Source organism: Taeniopygia guttata, chromosome 2 (assembly GCF_048771995.1).
Source record: "Taeniopygia guttata chromosome 2, bTaeGut7.mat, whole genome shotgun sequence".
NCBI classification, from domain to species: Eukaryota; Metazoa; Chordata; class Aves; order Passeriformes; family Estrildidae; genus Taeniopygia; species Taeniopygia guttata.
The window spans coordinates 152256759-152280289 of NC_133026.1; the positions used below are offsets into that span (position 1 = coordinate 152256759).

A 23531-nucleotide genomic window follows, 5' to 3' on the forward strand; every position below is an offset into this window, starting at 1 on the left:
ATATACCTGTGGGAGCAGGGCCCAGGTGGGGTGTGAGGGGCTGAGCCAGTTCTCTCAGCAGTAGTGGCTGGGCTGAGTGTGAAGGGACACTGGGTGTGAGGGGAGGCTGAGTGTGAGGGGACACTGGGTGTGAGGGGAGGCTGAGTGTGAGGGGACGCTGTGTATGAGGATGGGCTGGGTCTGAGATCGGGGCTCTGTGCAGGTCAGGCTGGGTGTGGGGTCGGGGCTCGGTGTTTGTTGGTCTGGGTGTGGGGTCGGGGCTCTGTGCAGGTCAGGCTGGGTGTGGGGTCAGGGCTCTGTGCAGGTCAGGCTGGGTGTGGGGTCGGGGCTCTGTGCAGGTCAGGCTGGGTGTGGGGTCAGGGCTCTGTGCAGGTCAGGCTGGGTGTGGGGTCGGGGCTCGGTGTTTGCTGGTCTGGGTGTGGGGTCGGGGCTCGGTGTTTGCTGGTCTGGGTGTGGGGTCGGGGCTCGGTGTTTGCTGGTCTGGGTGTGGGGTCGGGGCTCGGTGTTTGTTGGTCTGGGTGTGGGGTTGGGGCTCGGTATTTGTTGGTCTGGGTGTGGGGTCGGGGCTCTGTGCAGGTCGGGCTGGGTGTGGGGTCGGGGCTCTGTGCAGGTAGGGCTGGGTGTGGGGTCAGGGCTCTGTGCAGGTAGGGCTGGGTGTGGGGTTGGGGCTCGGTATTTGGTGGTCTGGGTGTGGGGTCGGGGCTCGGTGTTTGTTGGTCTGGGTGTGGGGTCGGGGCTCGGTGTTTGTTGGTCTGGGTGTGGGGTCAGGGCTTGGTGTTTGTTGGTCTGGGTGTGGGGTCAGGGCCCTGTGCAGGTCAGGCTGGGTGTGGGGTCGGGGCTCGGTGTTTGCTGGTCTGGGTGTGGGGTCGGGGCTCGGTGTTTGCTGGTCTGGGTGTGGGGTCGGGGCTCGGTGTTTGCTGGACTCCGTGCCAGGGCAGGCTGTCGCTCTCCGTGCCCAGGTGAACGGAGTGTCCCTGCACTGTGCCGAGCACCACGTGGCCGTGGAGGCGCTGCGGGGCTCGGGCAGCTCCGTGTCCATGACAGTGCTGCGGGAGCGGATGGTGGAGCCCGAGAACGCCATCACCGTCACCCCGCTGCGGCCCGAGGACGACTACAGCCCCCGGGAGCGGCGCGGGGGGCTGCGCTTCCCCGAGGGCCCCGAGGCAGCCCCGGCCACCGAGAGGTTCTCCACCTGCCTCATGCGCAACGAGAAGGGCCTCGGCTTCAGCATCGCTGGTGGCAAGGGCTCCACTCCCTACCGGGCTGGAGACATGGTCAGTCTGATCCCCCGGGGCCCTGCATCCTCCTCATTCATCCCTGGGCATGCAGCAGTGCAGCCTGGCCCTGGGCTGGTGGGCCAGGTGGTGTCTGAGAGCCAGCTGCTCTTAAGTCAGGGAATCACGGAGTTCTAGCATGGAGGGACCTTGAACCTCACCTTGTTGTGACCAGGTTCCACTGTCCTGGGTTGCTCCAAGCCCTGCCCACCATGGCCTTCAACACTTGCAGGGATGGGGCAGCCACAGCTTCTCTGGACACCCTGTGCCAGGGCCAAACCACCCCCAGAGGGAACAATTCCTTCCCAAGATCCCATCCATCCCTGCCCTCTGGCAGTGGGAAGCTATTCCCCCTTATGCTGTTACTGCAGGCCCTTGTCCAAAGTCCCTCTCCCTCTTTTTTATAGGAGGATGGTGGCTGGGGCTGCCAATCCCTGACAGTGACACCTAATCCTACTGCTGCCCTCTTGTCACAGATTCCAGGCTCTGGGCCATGGGAGGACTTTGCTGCCAGGGGCTCTGTGAGCAGAGGGTTTGTGTGCAGTGGGGAACGAACGGGAAGCATCAGGGCAGGGGAAAGGTCTGTGGAGGGGAGAGGACTGAGACCTGCCTGGTGTCTGGGAAAGGGTTTGGAGAGCCAGGCTCAGGTGGGGGACAGCCCAGGCTGCTCTGACCTTCCTGACTGTGCTACAGGGGATCTTCATCTCCCGGATCGCAGAGGGCGGAGCAGCCCACCGGGATGGGATCCTGCGCGTCGGAGACCGAGTCATCTCGGTGAGTGTGGGTACAAGGAAGGGGCTGGCTCGGCTCCATGCCCTTCCTCATGCAGGGGCTGCTTCTCTGTTACTGGAGCTGCATTTTGGGAGTCCTTTTTTCAGTGCCTCAGCCTTCTGGGAGAGCATTTAATTTGGGTGGTTCTCCCCTGTCTGGTGGTGGGTGCAGTTACACCTCCCCTTTCCCCAAATGCTGTATCCAAGTGCTTTCCCCAGGAATGGCATGGAGGGAGGGGACACGGCAGCACTGCCCAGCCTGGTGTCCCTCTGGAGCCTGGAGGGCTCAGCCAGGGGGGAGAGGAAGCCCTTGGGGCACAGTGGGGTGGGCTGCAGCAGAAGGAGCTGCCCAGCAGTGCTGTGGAGCAGGGCAGGGGTACCTCAGTGCTTCCCTGCTTCACACTGAGCTCTGGCCTCGGCCTCCCGTCCTGTCCCCGCGGATCTCACTGCTCTCACCTCGTGTCTCTTCCTCCCAGTCCTCGCTCCCCTCCTGCGGGAGCCTCTCTGAGCCTCTCCCTGCATGCTGCCTCTGGGAAAGCTGCAGGTCCTGGTGCTGGTGGTGGGTTTCTGGCCCAGCTGCTGTGGTGAGAGCACGCGTTACCACAGCGCTGGCGTGAGTAAACACTGATACAGCCTCGTCAGTGCTGGCTTCTGTCTGCTCTATCCCTGCGCTGGGGCTGTGTTGTATTTGCTCAGGCACAACATTTTAGTGGAGCTTGGGCCCAGGTCTGACACTGATGTCTTGGCAGGAAGCTTGAACTGGTATGGCATCACTCACTCTCCTCTAGTGCTCCCCGCTGCCCAAGATCAAGCCCTGATCCTGATTAATGCCAGATAGGCTGGATTATTTTGGATTTGCTCATGTTTTGATGCTTCATGGTACAGAGGCAGTACTGAGGCCCATCATTTGGGGTTGGTTTGCTCAACCTGTGGAAAAAGGAGACACAAAATCTTAGAACAGATTCAAAAGTCAAGCCTGCCTTCACCCTGCTTCAGCAGCTCTATTTATATCCATGGGCAGCTTCATAGGAAAAGCAGATCTAATTCCCTAGTAATAGCTTGCAGTGGATTCCTTATGGGATGTGTGAGTTCAGGGCTTACAGAGTTGGGGCCTCTGCTGGATTTTGATGTGGCTGAGGAATTGCTGTCATTATTCCTGAAACCCCCAGCAGGGTTCCCTGTGCTGAGGTGTGTGTGACAATAGAGGTTTGGTGCTGAGCACCAGCTGAAGCTCAGATCCCATGCTCACCTCTGAGGAGTGCAGGAACATGTCACCTTTCAGGAGAACACTCCTAGGACTTCCAAGCCTGCTTACCACACTCTTTGGAGGCAGCAATTGCCCATTTTTATTGGAAAGCATCCACAATGCCATGGTTTCTAGGATGTGGGTGCAGGCTGCTTGTATCTGCATGGGGAAGGGGAGGACCCTTGCTGGGTACAGGGCCCATTTCCAAAGCTCTACTGGTCATGCTCAGCTCTCACTTTGCCAAAGAATTCTGTTTTCTTAAGAAAATAAATACAGCACAGCTTCCTGCTCTTCCCCTGTGCTCTAAATCCTCCTGGACGTCTCCTCAGGAGAAGAACTGGGATCGCTCCTTTGACTTTCTTAGGGGAGCTTTGAGCACATGGATTGAAGAGCCCAGCTGGGTCTCCCCTGAGTTAACACCCCTCAACATGCCCCAGTGACTGTCACTCATTCCCCAGCTTCCCTGCGTTCCTGTGTCTCTTGGGAGTCATTTTGTGGGGGGAAGACACTGGACAGGGACCTGCTGAGGGGGTGCTGGAGAGCTGGAGTTGAGGGATGGGAATCCAGCAGGGAGGGTGCAGGACTGGGAGCAGTTGCTAAGGGCAGCTGATTTTTTTGGGATGGGACTGGGAAGAAAACTGACTCTGGGGAGATGTAGGATAGTGGTGGGTGACATGTGGAGACCCCTTAGAGTTTTTTCAGGATAACATAATTCCCTGGGACACAGAGAATCATGTGGAGCAGGGAAAGGACAGACACTGTCCCTTCCCCATGGTACTCAGAGAGCCATGCTGCATGGCTGGCCTTGCTCTCTAGCTAGATAAAGGCCATGGAAAGTTAGCTGCCCCAAAAGCTGGGTAGCCACCAGGATTGCCAGGTAGTGGAGAGTTTCTGGGAGAAATGCTCCAAGGACTGTTACATTTGGGACGGCTCTGACTCCTGGAGTCCTGTGCCCTGGTCCCTGCTCCAGGGAGGCACCACTGTGCCCTCCTGGTCTGACCCCATCTGACCAGCCTCCTCCTCTCAGGGGCAGGAAAACAGCAGAGGGGATGTGAGAAACGAGAGTGAGCTGTGCTGCAGCAGGTCTGTGTGTGCAGTGTCATTGCAGTGTTCTAGATTCAGAGCAAGGCTTGGAAGGGACCTTAAAGAGCATCTTGTTCCTTCTCAGTGAGCATGTTTAGTCTTGATGCAGTGATGGAAGCAAAGAGCTGAGTATCTTCTGCGTGTTGCCTTTGTTAACCATCAGAGGAGCCGAGGAATCCTCCCTCCCCTGGACTCATGGCTGCTGCTTTCCCTGGTCCCAGCTGCAGCCATCAGCAGGGGAAGGTGCAGACTCCAGCTGCAGACAAAGCTGGTCCCAGATCACAGGGGCAGGAGGGGGGGAGTACCCTTACAGGTGCACACCGGAGCACAGGTAGTGCTCACAGGGCAGGAGCACAGCCAGCTTCTCCCTGGTGATGCCCTCTGGCTCATCAGGCTCCAGCTTGCTGGGGGGATGGCACACGTCCTCCCTCCCTCACCCCAGGCAGTGCTCCTGCCTGCAGCTCTCCAGCCTCTGCTCCAGCAGCGAGGTATTCCAGGCTCTTTGGTCAGACCCAAGCCTTTCATCCAGCTCCTGGGCCACCTCTTGAGTCTTTCCACGTTCTGGATTCCTACTTGCTGGCTAGTCCAGCTTGAGTTTTACCAGCAGCTCTCCACACGTACCCAGAACAGAGTGAACTGGCCCAGTAAATACAGCATGTGGGGAGAAGGCAGAGCAGATGTGCGCTCAGACCCAGGGCTTGGCCAGACCAGCACTGACCAGCAGCCTCTTGTTCTCCCCTGTATTTCCCTGTGCTTGTTCCTCACCTCCAGTCCTCTTTCTGTTCTGCTAAACGTCCCATAATGAGTGCTGCATATTCCCACAACACCTCCTTCAAGCTTCCTGCAGCCACTTGGCCCTTTCCTACCAGAGATGTGCTGAGACAGCCCCTGACAATCTCCATTTCTTCTGCAGATTGGTTGCCAGGTTTGGTCACGCTTCTCTAATGTGGTGATTCCTTTGTGTGATTGCTTTTGGTGGCTCTGAGGATCCACCCAGGAGTGTCTGAGCCGTGTGTGTGTTACCTGCACTCTGTTAGGGATTGTGCACCTGTGTGGTTAATTTGTCACCTTTCCTGCTTGGTGCCCTGTCCTGTGCTCAGCAGCCATTACCCAGGTCCCTCTCATCCTTCCTCTTTCTGCGGGCACGTGCCAGCTGCTGCTGTGGCATCCTTCTGGTTCGTGCCAGGGGTGTCCTTTGGGGACAGTGCTCTTGGCAGAGGTGACACTGGGGGGTTCCCAGGACAGTACAGGGCTGTGCTTCTCCCTCGCTGTCCTAAGGAGAGCAGTACCCAAAGCCGTGGGTGGGACAGGGCAGTGAGGTGGGTGCTGGGAGGGTCATGGGGGGTCAGGACAAAGCCCTGCATGTCAGCTTAGTCCAGAAACTGCTCTCTGGGAAGGAGCTGGGGAGAAACAATAATATTTCTGGGAATTAGGCAGCAGGGAGTTGGCCTACAAAGCCCAGTTGCTGTGACTGTTACAGTCACGTTGTTATTTCATGAGCTGATCAAAGCCCATCTTGGCAGCTCCTTTTTTCACGTCCTCTTTGTTCATCTTGGAAAGCTTTTCCAGAACCTAATGACTAGAAACCTTTTAATTTTCAGCTTCAGCTTTTTCCTGTCTAGTTTTGTTGTTCTAGCTGTGTTCCGTGGCTCTCTTCAGGTTTCTGCCCCTTGTACATCCATGGAAAACAGCCATGTCCTTTCTGGTCCTTTGAATTTCAAGGCGGGGCAGTTTTAAATCTTAATTCTGTAGGAAAGGCTCTCTGTTCTTTCAAATCTCTCTGTACCTGGGGTTGCTTCTAATGCCTTAGAGCTGGCTACCATGACTATGGCCAGCATGGGCAGCCAGTGGCGCAGTGACCAGCAACAGGTCCTGTCAGCCATCAAACCGTGCCCGTAGCATCTGTGCTGGGGCTTTGGGTGACTGATGAGGGCAGCTGGCTAGGTGGCTCAGTGACTAGGCAGCAGGAGCTTCTGCACGTTCCCGTGCTGTGGCATTGCTGCTGGAAATCAGTCCTTTTGCTTCTCCCATGTGGAGACGTTTGGCTGTGGGAGTCGGAACGTCGCCCCTGGCCGGTCTGGTCCCCTGCAGCACCGTGTCAGTGGTGCTGCGGGGCACCAGCTGTGCAGGGAACGGGGAAAGAGCCAGGAAAGCTGAGTGGGAAGAGAGCTGGGATCAGTGGGAATGCACAGGTGCCTGTGTCCCTTTGCCAGGTCGGAGGGAGCCGGGAGATGACGAGGTGCGCTGGGGCACAGGCATTTGAGAGGTGCCAGCAGGGCAGGGCTGCCCAGGGCTCCCCGAGCGCCGCAGGGCCGCCCTGACGCCGAGTTTGCGGGTTGTTCTAGATCAATGGGGTAGACATGACAGAAGCCAGGCATGATCAGGCCGTAGCGCTGCTTACCGCGGCCTCCCCCACCATCGTGCTGCTGGTAGAGAGAGAGGGCGCCGAGCAGCCCGGCGAGGGAGGCTCGCCCCGCGGGCGCATGCACTCCCCCCCGCCGCCCCCCGGCCCCGGGAACAGCCCGCCCGAGGAGACGCCGGCGCCGCCCAGGAACCACCTGTCCAAAGGGCTGGAGGAACAGTACCCTGTCGAGGTGAGCTTGGCTTTGTTGGGGGATGCTGCAATCCTGAAAGATGGGTGTTGTGATGGGGACCGGCCTGCTGGGTTATTGGGGCCTGGAGGTGTCATCCTAGAAAGGCTTGGGGTGGAAGGGACCTGAAATCCCATCCAGACCCGCCCCCTTCCACTAGCCCAGCTTGCTTCAAGCCCTGTCCAGCTTGGCCTTGAAAACTTCGAGGGAGGGGCAGCCGCAGTTTCTCTGGGCAACCACTGCCAGGGCCTCCCCACCCTCAAAGGGAAGGATTTCTCCCTAGTTTCTCCCATCTAACCCTGCCTACTCTCAGGGAGAACCTGTTCCCCCTTGTGTCCCTCCAGGCCTTTGTCCAAAATCCCTCTCCAGCTCTCTTGGAGCCCCCTTCCAGCTCTTCTCCAGGTTTCACAGTCCCACATGGGGAACCCCTTTGTCCAATGAGAGTTCACTTTGTGCTTACCCATGCAAAACACCCCTGACTCCGTGTTTGTTGGTGTTTGTCGTCTGTATGTGATATCCTTCATTGCCTTTGACTCTGCTTCTTGTTCCCTTAAGGAAATTCGCCTGGTGAAAGCAGGTGGTCCCCTGGGCCTCAGCATCGTGGGAGGCAGTGACCATTCCAGCCATCCGTTTGGGATTCATGAGCCAGGTGTCTTCATCTCCAAGGTAGAGTCCCAGGAGAGCTGCTCTGGGTGTTCCTGAGCTGTTGATTACTGAGATTAAGGTGAAGGATTTTGATGTGAGTCCCGATGTACACGACGGATTTGTGAAATAAGGGCACAGGACAGAGATATGTGGAGGGCTGTTTGTACTGGATGTGCTGCTGCTGGAGCCATCTGAGGGAGTGTAAAAGCCTCAAACCTTTATCCCAGTTAGCTTTTGAAATTACTGGCTTCACACTGGCTTTAATGAGTCCTAGGAGGATGCTGGCATTGCAGAAAGCCAGCCATTACTGGGAAGGTGCTGGTGAGACAGTGTGTGATCACTGGGGCACTTGGAGCTGCTCTGCTGCACTCAGGCTAGTGTCCTTTGATCCCACATTCCCATTCCAGTGGTGACATCAGCTCATGCCATTCCGGGACAGCACATAGCTGCCACTGGCTGCAGCCCATTCCCTCACAGTCCTGCACGTCCATGCTCGTGGGAATGGGATGCTGGAGAGGTCATCCCTGTGGAGCCCTTTCTGCTTCTTGACTTGTCACTTGGAAATGCTGAACCTGACTCCTCTGACACCTGTGGGTGGGTTCAGACCTTGTTAAGGTCTGTTTGGAATTCTAGGAGTGATGCCTGCCAGGCCTCTTCCTTCATGGTTTTTCTTGCAGTGCATCAGCAGGTCAATGAGGCAGGATTTGCTCTTCTCAAAGCCTGACTCTTTCCCACCATCCCTGCTTCCCACGTGCTCACAGATTTCACCCTTTCCTTGCTGACTCCTTTGTTTCACCAGGAACACAGGTTTGGTTATATGTTCAGCTCTCAGGAGCCCCCTCACCACTGGGTGAGGACTGGAGCAGTACTGGTGCTGTCAGTTCTGGGTACACTCACACGCAAAATAATGACAACACTGGCACAGGATTGGTTCAGATGAAATTGGGAATATGAGAATAACATATGGAATAGCACTTCAAAGCACATCCCACTTCATTCTTTGCCCGTGTTCCCAAATATATCACCTGTTAGGGAATTCTGTTTGCAGAGAGAGGAGTCAGAGCAGGCCTGCAGGGTGTTGGATGGAGGGTGCCCAGGGACACAATCACATCTCCAAGGAGAGGTGGACTGCTGTAGTTGAGACAGAGACAATACAAAGCAGCACACTCCATTTTCAGAACGCTTCAAACTGTTTTTATTATAGCATGCGTGCTTTTTATACGTTCTTACAAAATTCATAAGTTTACTCATTGGCCAGGAAAGACAAAGTGCTCATTGGAATAGGCAGCTGCAGGTTTCTCTTATTTATCCTTTCTTTCTTGGTTTCTGTGTCAACGACCTTGGTGGGGAATTCTTTCAGGGGTACACATGGCTCCTGTTACAGACTTCTCTCTGGCTCGCAGAAGTCACTGTAAAACCTCCTCCACAGTGGGCTCCCCTTCTCTGGTTGTGTTGGTGGCTCTCCGCAGGTCATCCCGCGGGGGCTGGCGTCGCGCAGCGGGCTCCGCGTCGGGGACAGGATTCTGGAGGTGAACGGCATCGACCTGCGCCACGCCACCCACCAGGAGGCCGTGAACGCTCTGCTCTCCAACACCCAGGAGCTCTCCATGCTGGTCCGCAGAGACCCCCCTCCACCTGGCATGCAGGTGGGCTCTGAGGCAGGCTGTGGGGGGAACCACAGCCTGCCTTCTGGGGCAGTTTCTTACCAGGTGGAGGTCTGGGACTAGGATACAGCCAGACTCGTGCCATTTCCTTCTCCTGATGCCTTGTGAAGGCTGACCTAGAACAGAGACTAGATGGAGCTAAAGAATAAAGGAGGGATTTATTAGGAGGCCTCAACAGATCCACCTTGGGCAGCTCAAGAGCCCAGCCAGGGCTACACCCAAGATGAACTCAAAATACTTACAAAAAATGGATGACCAGTCACAGGGTCTCTGACTTCTATGGGTTTTGGTCCGCTTGCATATTGGGGTTCATGTCCAATTCCAGCTTTAGCTCATGCAGTCCCATCCTTCTTGTTTTCCTCTCTTCGGCCCACGTTGTTTGTGCTCTTGGGCCTGAGATTTGGATCATTTGTCCTTGTTCCCCAGCTAGAGAAGGAATTGTTTTGTCTCCTTGCTCTGTGCAGAGAGCTCACCATCCCCTCATGTGAAGCCCAGACCCACACACTAAAGCAGCATAGAATGTGGAAAATATAAAGGCATCACTCCTTTGGCAGAATCCAGTCTCTTGTAAGTGTGTCTCCCGCTGGGGCGTGGTGAGGATCTCTTGCTATGGCTGTGGTGACTCTCTCATCAGGGAACAGAAAAGGGCAGGTCCTCACCAACCAGAATAAACTGCCAAATGAGGGATGGGGCTAATTCAGGCCCTTTTCAGGACATTTAGAGCTGTGGTCACTCTGAGGAGTGTTCCCTTAGCTGAACTTGGCCCAGAAACAAGGAGAGTCTTCTGTGTTTCCAGGAAATATGCATTGAAAAAGCTCCAGGAGAGAAGCTGGGCATCAGCATCCGGGGTGGAGCCAAGGGCCATGCTGGCAATCCGTTCGATCCCACTGATGAAGGCATCTTCATCTCCAAGGTACCAGAGCACCACCTCTGCAGGCACTGCCAGGGTGAGGGGTGAACCCTGGGGGAGCTGTTGGAATGTGCTCTCAGCTTTCACTGGTGCATCAGTTCTGGAGATTCTCCCCCTGGCAAAGGAAACAAGTCCTTGTCCTTTCATATTTCCTCCTCTACAGCATCTTCACAGTTTCTTATTTTATTTCCTGCTTGCCTTTATTTTGCTTTGTGTTTATTCTCTTGTGTTTTTTTTTTCTATTATGCAAACCCGCACATCTTTCCTTGTACCCACATTCCTGTTGGTCCCCCTGTGCCTGTCGCTTCCTGCCCACTTAGACATGCAAGCTCTTTCCTCGTCCCATGGAAAGCATCAGGAATTCCTAACCTTTTCTCCTGTGCCATGCACCGTCTGCGTGACTTTGTTCCTTCTTTAGGTGACTGCATGTCACACAAAAATCTCACATCAGTTTTCCTCCAGAAATTACACATTTTCTTGTTCAACTTATGCTTATCAGTTTATGCTCCTCCCAACCCTTTCAAAAAAATTTTTATTGCCTCTTTCCTGGCAGCGGAGCACAGCAATAAGTGGTGTCATTTTGGTCTTGCTGCTGACAAAGAGGACTCTGGGTGTTCACCTTATTGTCACTGATTCCCTCTTTAGCTGATTTTTTTTTTTTTTTGGGGTAGAAACTGATGCGAGTTATCATCGTGGTTGAAGACACTCCATAATTGGCAGTCAGCCCTGATAATTGATAATTGGTTGCTGCTAAGGCAGCAAGGGAACATTTAGCATTTGTTGTTATGTGGCTGTAACTGTTTTAAAGTGAAAAGAATAAATTCCCTCTTTCAGAGTGACAGCTGCACGTTCACCTTGGACATTTGTAACAGCAGGAAAAGAAAACCTGTGATTATTCTAACTGACAGTTGTTTTGAGTAGTTGGGTCTGGTTTTCTCTCCTGCAGCATTACAGGATTTGGGGGTGGAAGGTTCACAGTTTAGCCATGGCACAGAGTTAGTTTACTCCATCTCTGTTTTTCCCAGTACTTGTTGTTTTAGCCTGCAGAGAACCAAAATCATTAATTACCCTGCTCTCCTTTGAGCTATGTTATTCCCCTCAGCCTCTCCTATCTGTCCTATCTAGAGGGGTTTTCCTGCCTCTGATTTTCCCTGGATATTTGTGGTAACCAGGAGACAAAGTGGTGCTTTTCCTCTTCTTCCTCTTTGCGTGTCTGATCCCTGCCTCCTTCCTTCTTAGTTTGTCTTCATTTGCATTTCCATTGTGTCTCTCCCACCACAAATTGATTTCTCTCTCTGTGAGCTGCATCATGATGTGCCAGCTTTTCCTTCTCACCTGCTTCTTTCCTTGGGACAACAAATTTCAAATTCACATTCTTTTATCTTGCATAAAAGATCCTTCCACACCTGTTCCCTCCACCAGCCTGTACAGGTTCTTCCTGTCCTGCCCACTCCATAGTGCTTGCAGGTTGTTCCCCTGCCTTGCAGCTGCAGGCTGTTGTCCTCCTTGCCTGTGTGTGCTGTGTGTCCCTGTTGTCCCCGTTGCCTGTGTGTGCTGTGTGTCCCTGTTGTCCCCATTGCCTGTGTGTGCTGTGTGTCCCTGTTGTCCCCCTTGCCTGTGTGTGCTGTGTGTCCCTGTTGTCCCCGTTGCCTGTGTGTGCTGTGTGTCCCTGTTGTCCCCGTTGCCTGTGTGTGCTGTGTGTCCCTGTTGTCCCCGTTGCCTGTGTGTGCTGTGTGTCCCTGTTGTCCCCGTTGCCTGTGTGTGCTGTGTGTCCCTGTTGTCCCCCTTGCCTGTGTGTGCTGTGTGTCCCTGTTGTCCCCCTTGCCTGTGTGTGCTGTGTGTCCCCACGCTCTGGTGTCTCTGAGCTGCTCTGTCACCCTTTGGTGTGTTCCAGGTGAGCTCCTCAGGGGCCGCTGCCCGGGACGGCCGCCTGCAGGTGGGGATGCGGATCCTGGAGGTGAACCACCAGAGCCTGCTGGGCATGACGCACACCGAGGCCGTGCAGGTGCTGCGGGGCGTGGGCGACGCGCTGCTCGTGCTGGTCTGCGACGGCTTCGACCCCAAGGCTGCCGCTGCCATCGAGGTGAGGCTGCAGGGCAGCTGCCCTTGGAGTCCCCAGAGTCCCCCCAGGTGGATCCCAGTGAGGTTGGGCGCCAGCTGTAGCAGTGTGGGGTTTAGATGGTGGGTGCTGCTGCCTATTCCCCAGAAAGATCTCCTGTGGAAAAGTTGCTTGGGTAAACATTGAGGCAAGGCAGTCAAGTCCACGCACCACACTCACCACTGGCTTAGCAAAGGGAGGCAGAAAGGCCTTTTGTAAGGTCGGTTTCTGCAAAGGCTTACTTCAGCACACAGAAGGGGAATCAGAGACAAAAGACAAGACTGTGTGCTCTGCACAAGGTTTGTGTTGCTGTTGTACTGGGGACAGGTGAACGAAGCGACACAGACTCCTGTGTTCTCAGAAGGCAAATGCCAAGTTTGTTAGACACCACACGTTATTTTATAGACAGTTCTGACAAAGCTGGACCTGACTGGTCCTCAATCAACACCCCTCACATCGTTGGCTAATTAGGAACAACACCCTTCTTGTGTGCATCTTACAAGTAAACAACATGTTCAGAACACCAGCTGCAAAGATTAAGGATTGTTTTAGTTCTTTCTCTGAGCTTTCTCAAAGCTTCCCAGAGCAATGCCTGAGAAAGTTTATCTGAATTTCTCTCTGCCCAGGCTGTCAGCATCCACAGGTTTAAGTAGGGGTGGGTACAGGGGCAGTGCAAAGGGCATTGGCCTACAGGGAAGACAGGGCTGGCCACCAGGGATACCACAGCCAGTGAGCAAACAGGGAGAGGAGAAACCACCAGAATTTGGGACGTATGGGGAAAGGAATTGGGGTGGGTGCAAGGCTCCGTGGAGGAGTCCTTTCTGTCCGCCTAGATGGGGAGAACTCTATGGCAGGTCTTTCCAGGCAATGCCCTGGGGATTTCCCCAAGGGGAAAGGATTCAGAGGATTTCAAACTTCACAGAATGCTGATTTTCCCAGCGTTCTGCTGTAGATTTGTCTGGTTTTTATTGAGGTCCCAGATTTCAAAGTCTGACCTACGATATTGAACTGGAGGGGTTCTCCAGTCCAGAAAAACAGTGGTTCCTCAGGACTGTCTTTTCCTGCTGGTTCTAGAACTGTTCCACAATAGCACTGCACTGAAAAAAAAATACGTTTTCAAGCTCATTTTCAGTAGCCTGTTTATATACATTTTTTCTTGGCCAGTGTTTCTTTTACACGAAATGGTCTGGCTCTATTGGTGTTTGTCTTTCCCCACAGGGTAGAACTTCCCTGCAGCAATCCTGTGCCCTCTCAGATTTCTGTTTCCAAGGCTTAGCTAGTCACGTTTTTTGTGTTCTCCAGTAGAACATGAAGCCAGTCCCTGCTCTCCTTATCCCCTTCTTGCACCTGGATCAGTTAAATGCAGCTTACTTAGACCTTGGGTTCCTCGTACAGTTGTCAGCCTAAATGGCAGGGATGGAGCTGGACACTTTTCAGGTGCCTTCCAACCCAAACCAGTCTGGGATTCTACGGAATAAGGTTTCAAGTTGTTGGAAAAGTTCTGGTTCTGACTTGCTTGGGATTGTCCGGTACTCTGTGTGTGGGAGGCTGGAATAGGGAGTTTCTGGAATGAATTCTGTGGGCTTCCCTCAGGTGTGATGTGTCATTTGCTTTGCAGATGTCCCCAGGAATCATTGCAAACCCGTTCGCTGCTGGCATTGGGCGCAAGAACAGCCTGGAGAGCATCTCCTCCATTGACCGGGACTTGAGCCCTGAGGAGCTGGAGATCCTGCAGAAGGTGGGTGTGTGACTGAGCTGGGAGCACCTTGCAGAGTGGAGCAGTTTCTGGAAGTCTTTAGTGTCTCCTTGGTGCATGCAGCCTGCAGTGTGCTGTGCACCGGGCCTGGCATGAGATCAGCAGGGCCCAGCACGTGGACCAGGAACACGCTAGGATGGGATTGTGACACCCTCATGAGGTTCTAGATGCTGCAGGTGTGGAGAGAGCACTGGGTGAGGTGCCTCTAACTCTGCTCTCTCCTAGGAGATGGAAATGGTGACAGAAGCCACTCAGTGGGAGAGAGAAGAAATGGAGAAAGTGGTGAGAGATCATTTGTGTAGCAGAATCTGTTTGTGGCAGTGGCTGTGCCAAGCCTGTGAGTCCCAAGGAAGGTGTCACAGGTTATCTCTGCTCCACTGTAGTGCCACAGGGAGCTCCAGAGCTCTGCCCTGGTGTCAGTGCCATGGGGAGCTCTGGATCTCTGCTCCAGTGTCAGTGCCATGGGGAGCTCTGGATCTCTCTCATGGTGTCAGTGCCGTGGGGAGCTCTGGATCTCTCTCATGGTGTCAGTGCCATGGGGAGCTCTGGATCTCTCTCATGGTGTCAGTGCCATGGTGAGCTCTGGATCTCTGTCCCACTGTCAGTGCCATGGGGAGCTCTGGACCTCTGTCCTGGTGTCAGTGCCATGGGGAGCTCTGGATCTCTGCACCCGTGTCAGTGCCATGGGGAGCTCTGGATCTCTGCCCCACTGTCAGTGCCATGGGGAGCTCTGGACCTCTGTCCTGGTGTCAGTGCCATGGGGAGTTCTGGATCTCTGTCCCACTGTCAGTGCCATGGGGAGCTCTGGACCTCTGTCCTGGTGTCAGTGCCATGGGGAGTTCTGGATCTCTGTCCCACTGTCAGTGCCATGGGGAGCTCTGGATCTCTGCCCCACTGTCAGTGCCATGGGGTGGAGCTCTGGGCATTCCCTCTCTGTAGTCACTGCTCTGTTGCCCTGGCTGCTCTTAGGCTGTGCTGTACCTCCCTGTGCACCTCTCTGGTGATGTTCCTGTGGTATTCACAAAGATCACCCTTGTAACTTGCTGGTACCTCCTGGCCAAGCTGCAGCTTCAAGAAAAATGGCCAATGAGCTTGGAAGTCCCAAATTTAATAGTTTTTTTCTGTCCAGCACCCTGTGACTGACAGAGGTTTTGTGAGCAAAGATGAGAACACACAATTCCAAGCTGCCCTGAGTGGAGAAGTGATGCTATTGATCAGTTATGGCTTTGTGCTCCTCAGTTCACATGGTCATTTCTCTGCTTTGCTGTGACAGTTTTTGTCTCTGCCCACTGGCTCAGCCTTGTACAGAAAGACAATTTCACAGAAATAGATCAGCAGACTCAAGCCTCTTGAGGACTTAGAGTTTCCAGGCATCTCTCTTAAGACAGTAATTTATCCAGTCAGAGTCACTGGAAGAAGAGGGAAAATGGAATTCTTCAGTGTTGTCAGTGGGGAATCTGCTCTCCTGGCAGAGGTGTGAGTACATTTTTCAGGTGTTCTGTCAGGTTTTGGGTTCAGATACACCTGAAGTTTCCCTGGGTTCTCTCTGCAGCTGCAATTCCTGAACTTGTCCACATTTGCTGCCCCACAAGAGCAGGGTGAGGTTCTGGATGGACGTGGAATGACCTTACAGAATGATCATCAGCCTGATCCAGTTGAAGACATCCCATTGCAGGGGCTGGACAGGATGACCCTGGAAGGTCTCTTCCCACTCAAACTATCCTGACTAATTTGGGAAGGAGGGGCCTCAGTAATTCTCTTGGTTCAGCCCAGAGCAAAGGCAGTTCAGATCAGATTTAGGTTTTTCCTGTAAAATGTCTCATTCCTTGCCTGGGAAGGAACTCAGTGTGGTCTGATGTGGTTTCAGCAAACCTGATTTCATTGTGTTTCTGTCTGAGCAAAGGATGTTCCTTCCAGTTTTAATGTGGGCAGTCTATGGATTTGAATATGGATATATGGATTGAAATATGTTCCAGGAGAGTTCAGGTACTGTGGGTCAGTATCAGCATTCCCAACACCTGTGAATATAGCAAGTGTGGCCCCAGATTATGCTGGTGGAGCTGAGCAAGTGCCATTTGTCCAGGCTCAGGTAGAGAAAGACTTTGCCAGAATTTATACTGAAATTACTTTAAAATACTTGGGTCAAAAGAAACCCAAAGAAGCCTTTATGATTGGTGAAGTAGCCTTGGCCGTATCTCGTTTTAAAAACCACTGATATGTTTTGGTGCCCCTTCCCTTGGTGTGGCAGGAGGAGTTAGCAATGGATGCTCCAGGCTCCCTGGACCTCCTGGGATCCTGAGGCCCCTGGGCAAAGACATGTTTTTCTGCTGGGCCTTTTAAACCTTGACTCTGGGATTATGTCTCTAAAACTGGTTTTGATGGTTAAATTTATCCCAGTGATGGAGCCAGCACTCTGTGGTGACTGTTGGAATACTGAAGGAAGTTCCTGTCCCAGTGCCAGATCCCTGGTAATTTCTGTCACCATTTTTGGAACGTTTTTCTTGTCCTTCAGTGTTTCATGTTCATTCTTGCACAAGAGCAATAGAGACCAAACGTGTCTCGAGCCCACAGCAGGCTGTGAACTGAATAACTGGGAGGAATTATGCCTTTGCTCTACTAGTGGTAGAAGTTTTCAAACCCATTCACTGCTGACGCTGCTTGCCTCCAGTTCTCTGACAATTCAGTTTCTAGTAGAAGTGTCAGTAACTCCGAGTCTCTGTGGGTTGATTCCTGGTGTTCTCTCCTGCCTCTGTGGTTGTAGTTATTTTTCTAGTCTTAATCCAGCTATTGTCAGAGATGGATTTGGAGCAGAATTTGGAGCCACAAATTTGTGGGAATTTGGATCCTCAGCTCCATCTGGGCTGACTGGTGCTCCTGTCACTCCTTGGAATATGACCTCAGAGAAGAGTCACACACCAGATCAGTGTCACCTGGAACTCTCACCCCACAGAGGACTCTTAGTGAAAACAAGCATAACCCGATTCTGAATAAACTTTACCTTAAATATCCCTCAATATCCTTTGGGGAGTTGTGATCCTCCAGAGCATTGGTGACTTCTCAGGCTGCGTATCCTTGTGTGGAGCTCATGGGGTGATGTGGAGCAGTGGGAATCTGCAGTGCATGGAGCCTGTTAAAGAGCAGGGCCCAGGTGCTCAGCAGAATTTCCAGATCCCTCTGAGCTGCCTTCCACCTCCCATCCTCCCAGGGTCAGGACTTCTGGACCATCTGGCTCCTGCCTGGGGAGAGCAGCTGGGAGGATTCCATAGATAAGAGAAGGGAAGGATGCTGCTGTGCTCTCCCCAGGCCTGGCTCTGCCCAGGTGACAAGTCACAGTAATGTCAATGCCCAGAATCAGTCCTTAGGACAAGTCCTGCACTGTTCCTTTCCTCTGGCAGTCTGGGGATTTTGGGATTAGTCACTGACCACTCTCTAATGGCCCTGCAGTGCTGAGTGACCACAGGCTGACAGCTGGTGCTGAGCTGACCTCGTGCTTTCTGTCCCTTTGTATGTATCTGCATCACTGTGTATGTGGTGCTATAAGCCACAAGGCCTGTGCTCTGTGGATTTGGTTTTCCATTCCCTTCCAGCCTGTCCTGTCTGTGCTCCATCAAGGTGTCTCTTCCAGCAGTGAGCAAACTCCTCCTCTCCCTTGGTGTGGTTATGCTTGGGGGCACAGTATCTCTCTTACTTTCTCCAGCATTGTCCCTGCTGAGTCCTGGGGACACCTGCTGTCCCTCTCTCCTGTGGCACCCATATCTTGTTCTGTCCCTGTCCTTTCTGCTGGCAGTAGCAGTGCCCTATCCCAGCTCCTCCTTTTGCAGTCCCAGTGTTGCTGCTGGGTTGCTGCTCCCCCTGTCCTGCTGCTGGCACTGCCCCTGTGTCCCCTCAGCAGTCCTGCCCAGCGTGTGTGACCTCTCTGCCTCTCTCTTGTCTCTCTGCTCTGGCTCTGTCTGTCCCACGGAAGGAGCGGATGCGTAGGGAGCGGGAGGCAGCCACGCAGCAGCTTGAGGAGGAAGCAGAGGTGAGCAGCGCAGGGGAAGGGCTGGAGAGGCCCAGAAAAGGGCTACAGCTAGACTGGAAGGCTGGAGAAGTCCCCAAAAAGAGTTTGTTTCCCAAAGCTTGTGTTCTCCACTCCCTCCCTGAAGGGGATGTGGCTTTGGGGATTAGAGAAGAGATCGGAACTGAAGAATTATGTAAGGAATTGAGGAAAACGGGCTGGATTAGAAACCTTGGTTTCTCTTTAGGGTTAGAAAGGCACTATGTGGGAAACAAAATGGAGCAAAGTTGTACAGTGAGAGTGAGTTAAGGTTGGAAAAAGGAACTTAGAGGAATTGCAGACTTGCATTCTTACATGTGTCCAGGTCCAGTCATTCCGGGTGCTGTTGGAGCAAACAGGTAGGTGTGGCACATTCTCTGCTCCATCAGGAGGTGGGCATGGCGCAGGAGGAGTGAGTGGAGGGATCTGAGCAGTGGTGGGTGGCCAAGGGTGCACACTGCCCTATTCTCTGTGGGGTTTCTCAAGCCTGGCTCCTGCCACAAGTTCATGTAGCTGTGTTTTGAACAATTCCAGCTCTTTTTCCAGGCAGTGGGAACTCTGATGAGTTTGGAGATAAGACCTGGGTTATTACTGGGGTGGTTCCCTTTTCACTGCCCATTCTCATCGATTTAGTTGGCTTTGGGCCTGACCTGTTCCTGGTGTTTGTGGCTTTTTCACCCTCTCCAGAATGTCCCCAGCGAACCCCTGCGCCTGGACTACCGGACCCTGGCAGCGCTGCCCAGCAGTGGCCTGCAGAGAGGCAACCGTGCTGTGAGTGGGGGCTGGGGGTCCGGGGGGGCTGTGGAGGGGGTGAGGGGCTGTGGAGGTGTGATTCCCAACAGGGGAGGCCGCGGTCCTTCCATGACCTGCCCCCTCCACCTGTGCCATGGTGTGGGAAGTGACAAAGGAAAACCGGGCAGCAGAACTGTGGGGGGCTCAGGCACTGAACCAAGAGCTGCAAAATAAAGATGGGAATAAGAAAATGAAGAGAGCAAGAGCCAGGCAGCTTTGCCTTTTGGGAAGGGAAGTGGCAAAGTTTGACAAGCTGCAAAAAGCAGATTTGGGAACAAGGCAGAAAGAGCAGCCTGGTGGGAGAGAAGGGGATGTGTGGTGGGTGAGTGCAGGGATTTGTTGTGGAAGGAAGAGTCTCCAGAGAGCTGCCAAGGAGGGAGAGAAAGATCCTTCCTGACACAGGGATGACAGTGCTGTGTGCACAGCTCAGTTGTAAATACATTGTGGGATGGTGTTTAGGAAAGGGGAGGGATGAGGGATGCTGAAACTGAAAGTTTCTACTAAAAATTGAAGAAGTTTAGGGCCAGGTTGGACAGTGCTTGGAGCTATCTGTGCAGTGGAAGTGTCTACCCCTGGTGCTCTAGTGGAAATGTCCCTGACCATGGCAGGGGGTGGGACTGGCTGGTCTCAGGGTTCCTTCCAGCCCCAGCTGCCCTGAGGTTCTGTTAAAGCCTGCAGAGCTGACGTGGCTGTGGTTGTGTGTTGTGGCTGAGCCATGTGGCTCGTGTATCCTGTTGTGTGTTGTGACTCCTGCCCTGGACATTCCTGTCCTGTGCCCTGCCTGGCAGTCCCTCACTTGCAGTGGCCAAGAGAAATTCCAGATTTCACAAACTTCACAGATTACAGACTTACCTCTCTCCTGTGTTGTTTAAAATCTCACCTCTCCATCTTTTATCTCTTTTATCTTTCCTGCATCCCATTTGACTGGGTTTCTGCCTGCTCTTTCACACATCCTTAGTCTTCCTCCTTTTGTCCTGTTGCAGCAAGATCTCCCTTTGCTGTCATCATCCCATTCTGCATTCCCATTCTGGTGTTTCAGGATCTTTTCACCCTTCCTGTCTCCATCTCATTCAATGCAGACAAGTCTCCTCTCCTGTTCTCTTTCCTCTGCTGCTGCAGGCCTTTCTTCAGTAACAGCTCTGCTTTGGCTCCAGCTCTGCCTCCTTTTGTTCCCACACTTCCCAGCTTTGGGTTTTTCCCTCTTGCTGGTCACCCAAGAAAGCAGTATCAGGAAAAGGTTTATTTTTAGCAGCTCTGAGAATAACTCAGGAGCTGGAAGAGGGGGAGAGTCAGCCCCAGGCAGCAGCTGGCTCCATGCAGGACAGCTCAATGTGGTCCAGAGCAGAGCAGCTTTGGGGCTGTGCCTGGCAGGGGTGTCAGCCTGGGAACGCCAGGCACGGGAATGCGGGGCCGGGCACGCTGGGGCCGTGGGTGCTTCTATAAATGTCCCATTGCAGGGAGGGCTCCGAGGGTCTGGTGCTGGTCCAGCTGTCATCAGCCCTGACTTTGCTCTGGTTTGAAAAGTACATCTGCCTGGATCTGGGGGCAGGGAGGTTCAGGTGGCCTTCAGGAGCTGCCCTGGCCTGTTAGGTGGCCACTGGATGAACTCAGCTAGGGTCAGTCCAGCCAGTGGAGGAGCAGGTGGGTCAGTGACAGATGTCTGTCTCTGGACAGCCTCCTCAGATGCCTGGTGCTCTTGCCCTGTTCCCGTCACGGTTTTCTCCTTCTTCCCGTCTCCAGGCCAGTTCTCACCACAGGCATTCTCCTCTAAACAGTGACTGGGTGTCTTTCACTGCTGCATTACTGCCTGTACTGCTTTGCTGTCTTTTACTCCCTGTGAGGGAACTGCAGGGAGCTGTTTCTGTCCTCCCTGTGCCACACAAGGATCTGTAAGGAGCTGTTCTTGCTGTGGAGCAGGAGAAGGTGCAGGTCCATCTGTCCACTGTGGAACTGGAGGTGTAGGTCTCTCCACTGACCACTGTAGCTGTGGGTGGAGTTGGTCAGGAGGATTCCCCCAGAACAGCCGCCAGAGAAGGGAGCGGTGGTTGTCTGTCTTGGATCCATCTGTGCTGCTGCATCTGGAACCCTTTGTGAGCAGGATTTAACAAAGGCTGATGAGATGCCCATTGTCTTTGTCCACTGTTAAAGGCCAAACTGAAAATTCTCTGGAGAGAAGCTGTGGCTGCCCCATCCCTGGCAGTGTCTAAGACCAGGTTGGATGGGACTTGGAGCAGCCTGGTCCAGTGGAAGGTGTCCCTGCCATTGCAGGGGGTGGAAAAATATGAACTTTCAGGTTCCTTCTCACCCAAACCATCCTGGAATTCTGTGACTCTGACATTTCCGATACTGAAGTCAAAGAGCTGCTACAGTCTCTGTCTTCTGCATTGAACAGGAATGCAAGCCAGACCCCTGAGGGACTGATCACAGCAAAACAATTAAAGTCTAGTTTTGCTTTCTGGGCTGTGAGAAATGGAGAAGACTTGGCATGTCTCAATACCAGGTCACCGTGATTAGTTAATTAGCAACCTGTACTTTCTGTTCTGAATCTATTTCTCTTCAGTTTCTTGCCATTGATTCCTTTTTTTCACTTGTTCACAGATTTAAGATTGGATTTCTTTCAGTGCCAGCAAGGATGCAGGGTAGCACCTGTCTGTTCTGTCTGCAAGCTGGGAAAGCTCACTGCATTGCCCAAATTTTTGCTTCCCCAAAATAGAAATTGTGGCTTGTCTGACAGGAATAGCCCCGGTGAGGCCGGGGAGCAAAGAATCCCTCACTAGGACGTGCTGCAGCAGGAGCTGGAGCTTACAGGAAGACACAGACCCAGCCCAGGTTCAGTCAGGCCCGAGAACAAAACAGGGACTGGGGCTGCCCATCAACCATCAGCATGATGGCACTCTGGGGAAAAGGGGTTAAAAAAGTAGTGTTTTTACATTGAAAAATCACACAGCAGAATGTCTCAGGGTAGCACAGGCTTTGCTGGTGAGGAAACACGATATGAGCCAGGGCTCTGCCAACCACAGAGGTTGGGCTGGGGGTTAGGGGAGGGCCTCTGAAATTCCTGAGCCTCCCAGCTGCCATTGTAGTCACCGGCCCACCCCTGAGAGCTATTTTGGTGACCACTGCCATGACACAGGAACTGAAGAATTTGGTGTGAGCAGGAGAGGTCTTTCTGCTCCCTGGAGGCACTCAGATGGAAGCTTTGGTCCTTGCTCTGTGGCTGTCACTGCTCCCCTGAGGAAGACTCTGGCTGGGGTAACAAACTCTCTTCTGCAGCATTAAGGGGAAGGGTCAGGGCTTCGCTGGGGCTGTGTGCATTGAGCCAGGACAGAGCTGGGGCTGCCTCAGTCCTGTCATCAGCAAGAGCCACCCAAAGGGTCTGTGCTCACTGAGCTCTGCTGTTTGGGGTGTGTTGTGAGCAGTGGGGCCCCTAAAGCATGTTCCCCTGTGCAGGTGTGCTGGGAGTGCATGGGTGGGTGGGTGTGACTCTGTGGCAGCACTGGGGTGACAGCAGAGGCTGGGCCATAGGTGGTGGGACTCAGTGAACTGGAGCATCTCCAGAGATGCCTTCCAACCCCAGCAGTGTGGTTCTGTGTGCTGAGGTGAGCGGGGGGAGCATGTGCGTGTACAGGTGTCAGAAGTGGATTTGGCTGAGGAGCAGCTGCAGGAAGCTGTGTGAGTTGGAGGAGTGCAGCCTGGCAGCTCCCTGGGGTGTGTGTGCACAGCAAGGTCCTCTCCCAGGAGTGACACTGAGGGTCACAGACTGGTGGCAGAGCAGGAGAGAGGGTCGGGATGCTGTGTGGGCTTTAGCACTGGAATTCTCTCCCCTGTCCTTCAGCAGCTGCTCTGTATTTTCTCCCTCCTCTTTACTCTGTTCTCCTTATTTCTCTCCCATCCTTCTGTTTCCTCTCAGCCTGTTGAGTGCTCTAAGCCCAGATCCAGCATGGAGGGGGACTGCGCCATGCTGTCCCCACCCACGGCGTGGCACGGCCGGGAAGCGTCCCCGGAGCCGGCAGCGGGCGCGGCTGGGCCCCCTCAGCTCCCTGTGCCCCCCCAGCAGCACACGAGCGGGGCAGATCAGCCCCAGGGAGACCAGCAGGACCCCAAGGGGTGTCCCTTGTCCCAGGAGCAGCTGCCAGAGACGCCAGAGTGTTTGATCGACTCGCAGCCCATCCCCTTCAGTGAGAACCCCTTTGTGGTGGCCAACCGCAGGGGCAAGGCCACAGGCACGGCCAGCCTGGGGGGGCCTCCCCTGGGCTATGGCAGGGGGGGCGTGCTGAAGACCAGCCTGTACTCCAAGGCAAGCAGCTTGTAGTGTGTGGCATGCACTGACCACTGCACCCTACTAAACCCCGGCGGCGGGCAGCACGGTGCCCGAGGGCCGGTCCCCTGCCCCGTGTGCCCGCACCCTGTGCCACGGTCCCCAGGGTCACCGTGTCATCCTCCAGCCACTAACACACCCTGGTGATGGGGATGCTGCACTGCTGAGGGACAGGATGGCATCTGTGACCTCCCTGCTGTCCCTCAGGGTCTGGCAGCAAGCAGCTGGCAGGACTGCTGGAGATCAGTGCTGGTGCCACACTTCTGTCCCTGAGCCTGAGCACAGCCTTTCTCAGGCATGTGGAAAATGCAGCAGATCCACAGCCCAGGAGCTGCTCCTCCCAAGTGA

The 23531-nt window shown here is 54.0% G+C and overlaps 1 protein-coding gene across 28 annotated transcripts in view; it reads left to right on the plus strand.

Annotated features, from left to right (window-relative positions):
* SCRIB (scribble planar cell polarity protein) overlaps positions 1–23531 on the plus strand; it is a 104722-nt gene that overhangs the window by 51101 nt on the left and 30090 nt on the right. For 12 of the 28 annotated variants that reach the window (XM_072925167.1, XM_041714161.2, XM_041714164.2 and 9 more), the window contains 12 exons: positions 960–1274; positions 1968–2048; positions 6719–6967; positions 7520–7630; positions 9079–9255; positions 10070–10186; positions 12078–12266; positions 13900–14019; positions 14263–14319; positions 18002–18058; positions 18761–18844; positions 22776–23162. In XM_072925167.1, the coding sequence (XP_072781268.1) occupies positions 960–1274; positions 1968–2048; positions 6719–6967; positions 7520–7630; positions 9079–9255; positions 10070–10186; positions 12078–12266; positions 13900–14019; positions 14263–14319; positions 18002–18058; positions 18761–18844; positions 22776–23162 (1944 nt within the window). The remainder of the gene's footprint in view (positions 1–959; positions 1275–1967; positions 2049–6718; positions 6968–7519; positions 7631–9078; positions 9256–10069; positions 10187–12077; positions 12267–13899; positions 14020–14262; positions 14320–18001; positions 18059–18760; positions 18845–22775; positions 23163–23531) is intronic. The other 16 variants (XM_041714166.2, XM_041714167.2, XM_072925164.1 and 13 more) reach the window with 8 other exon arrangements.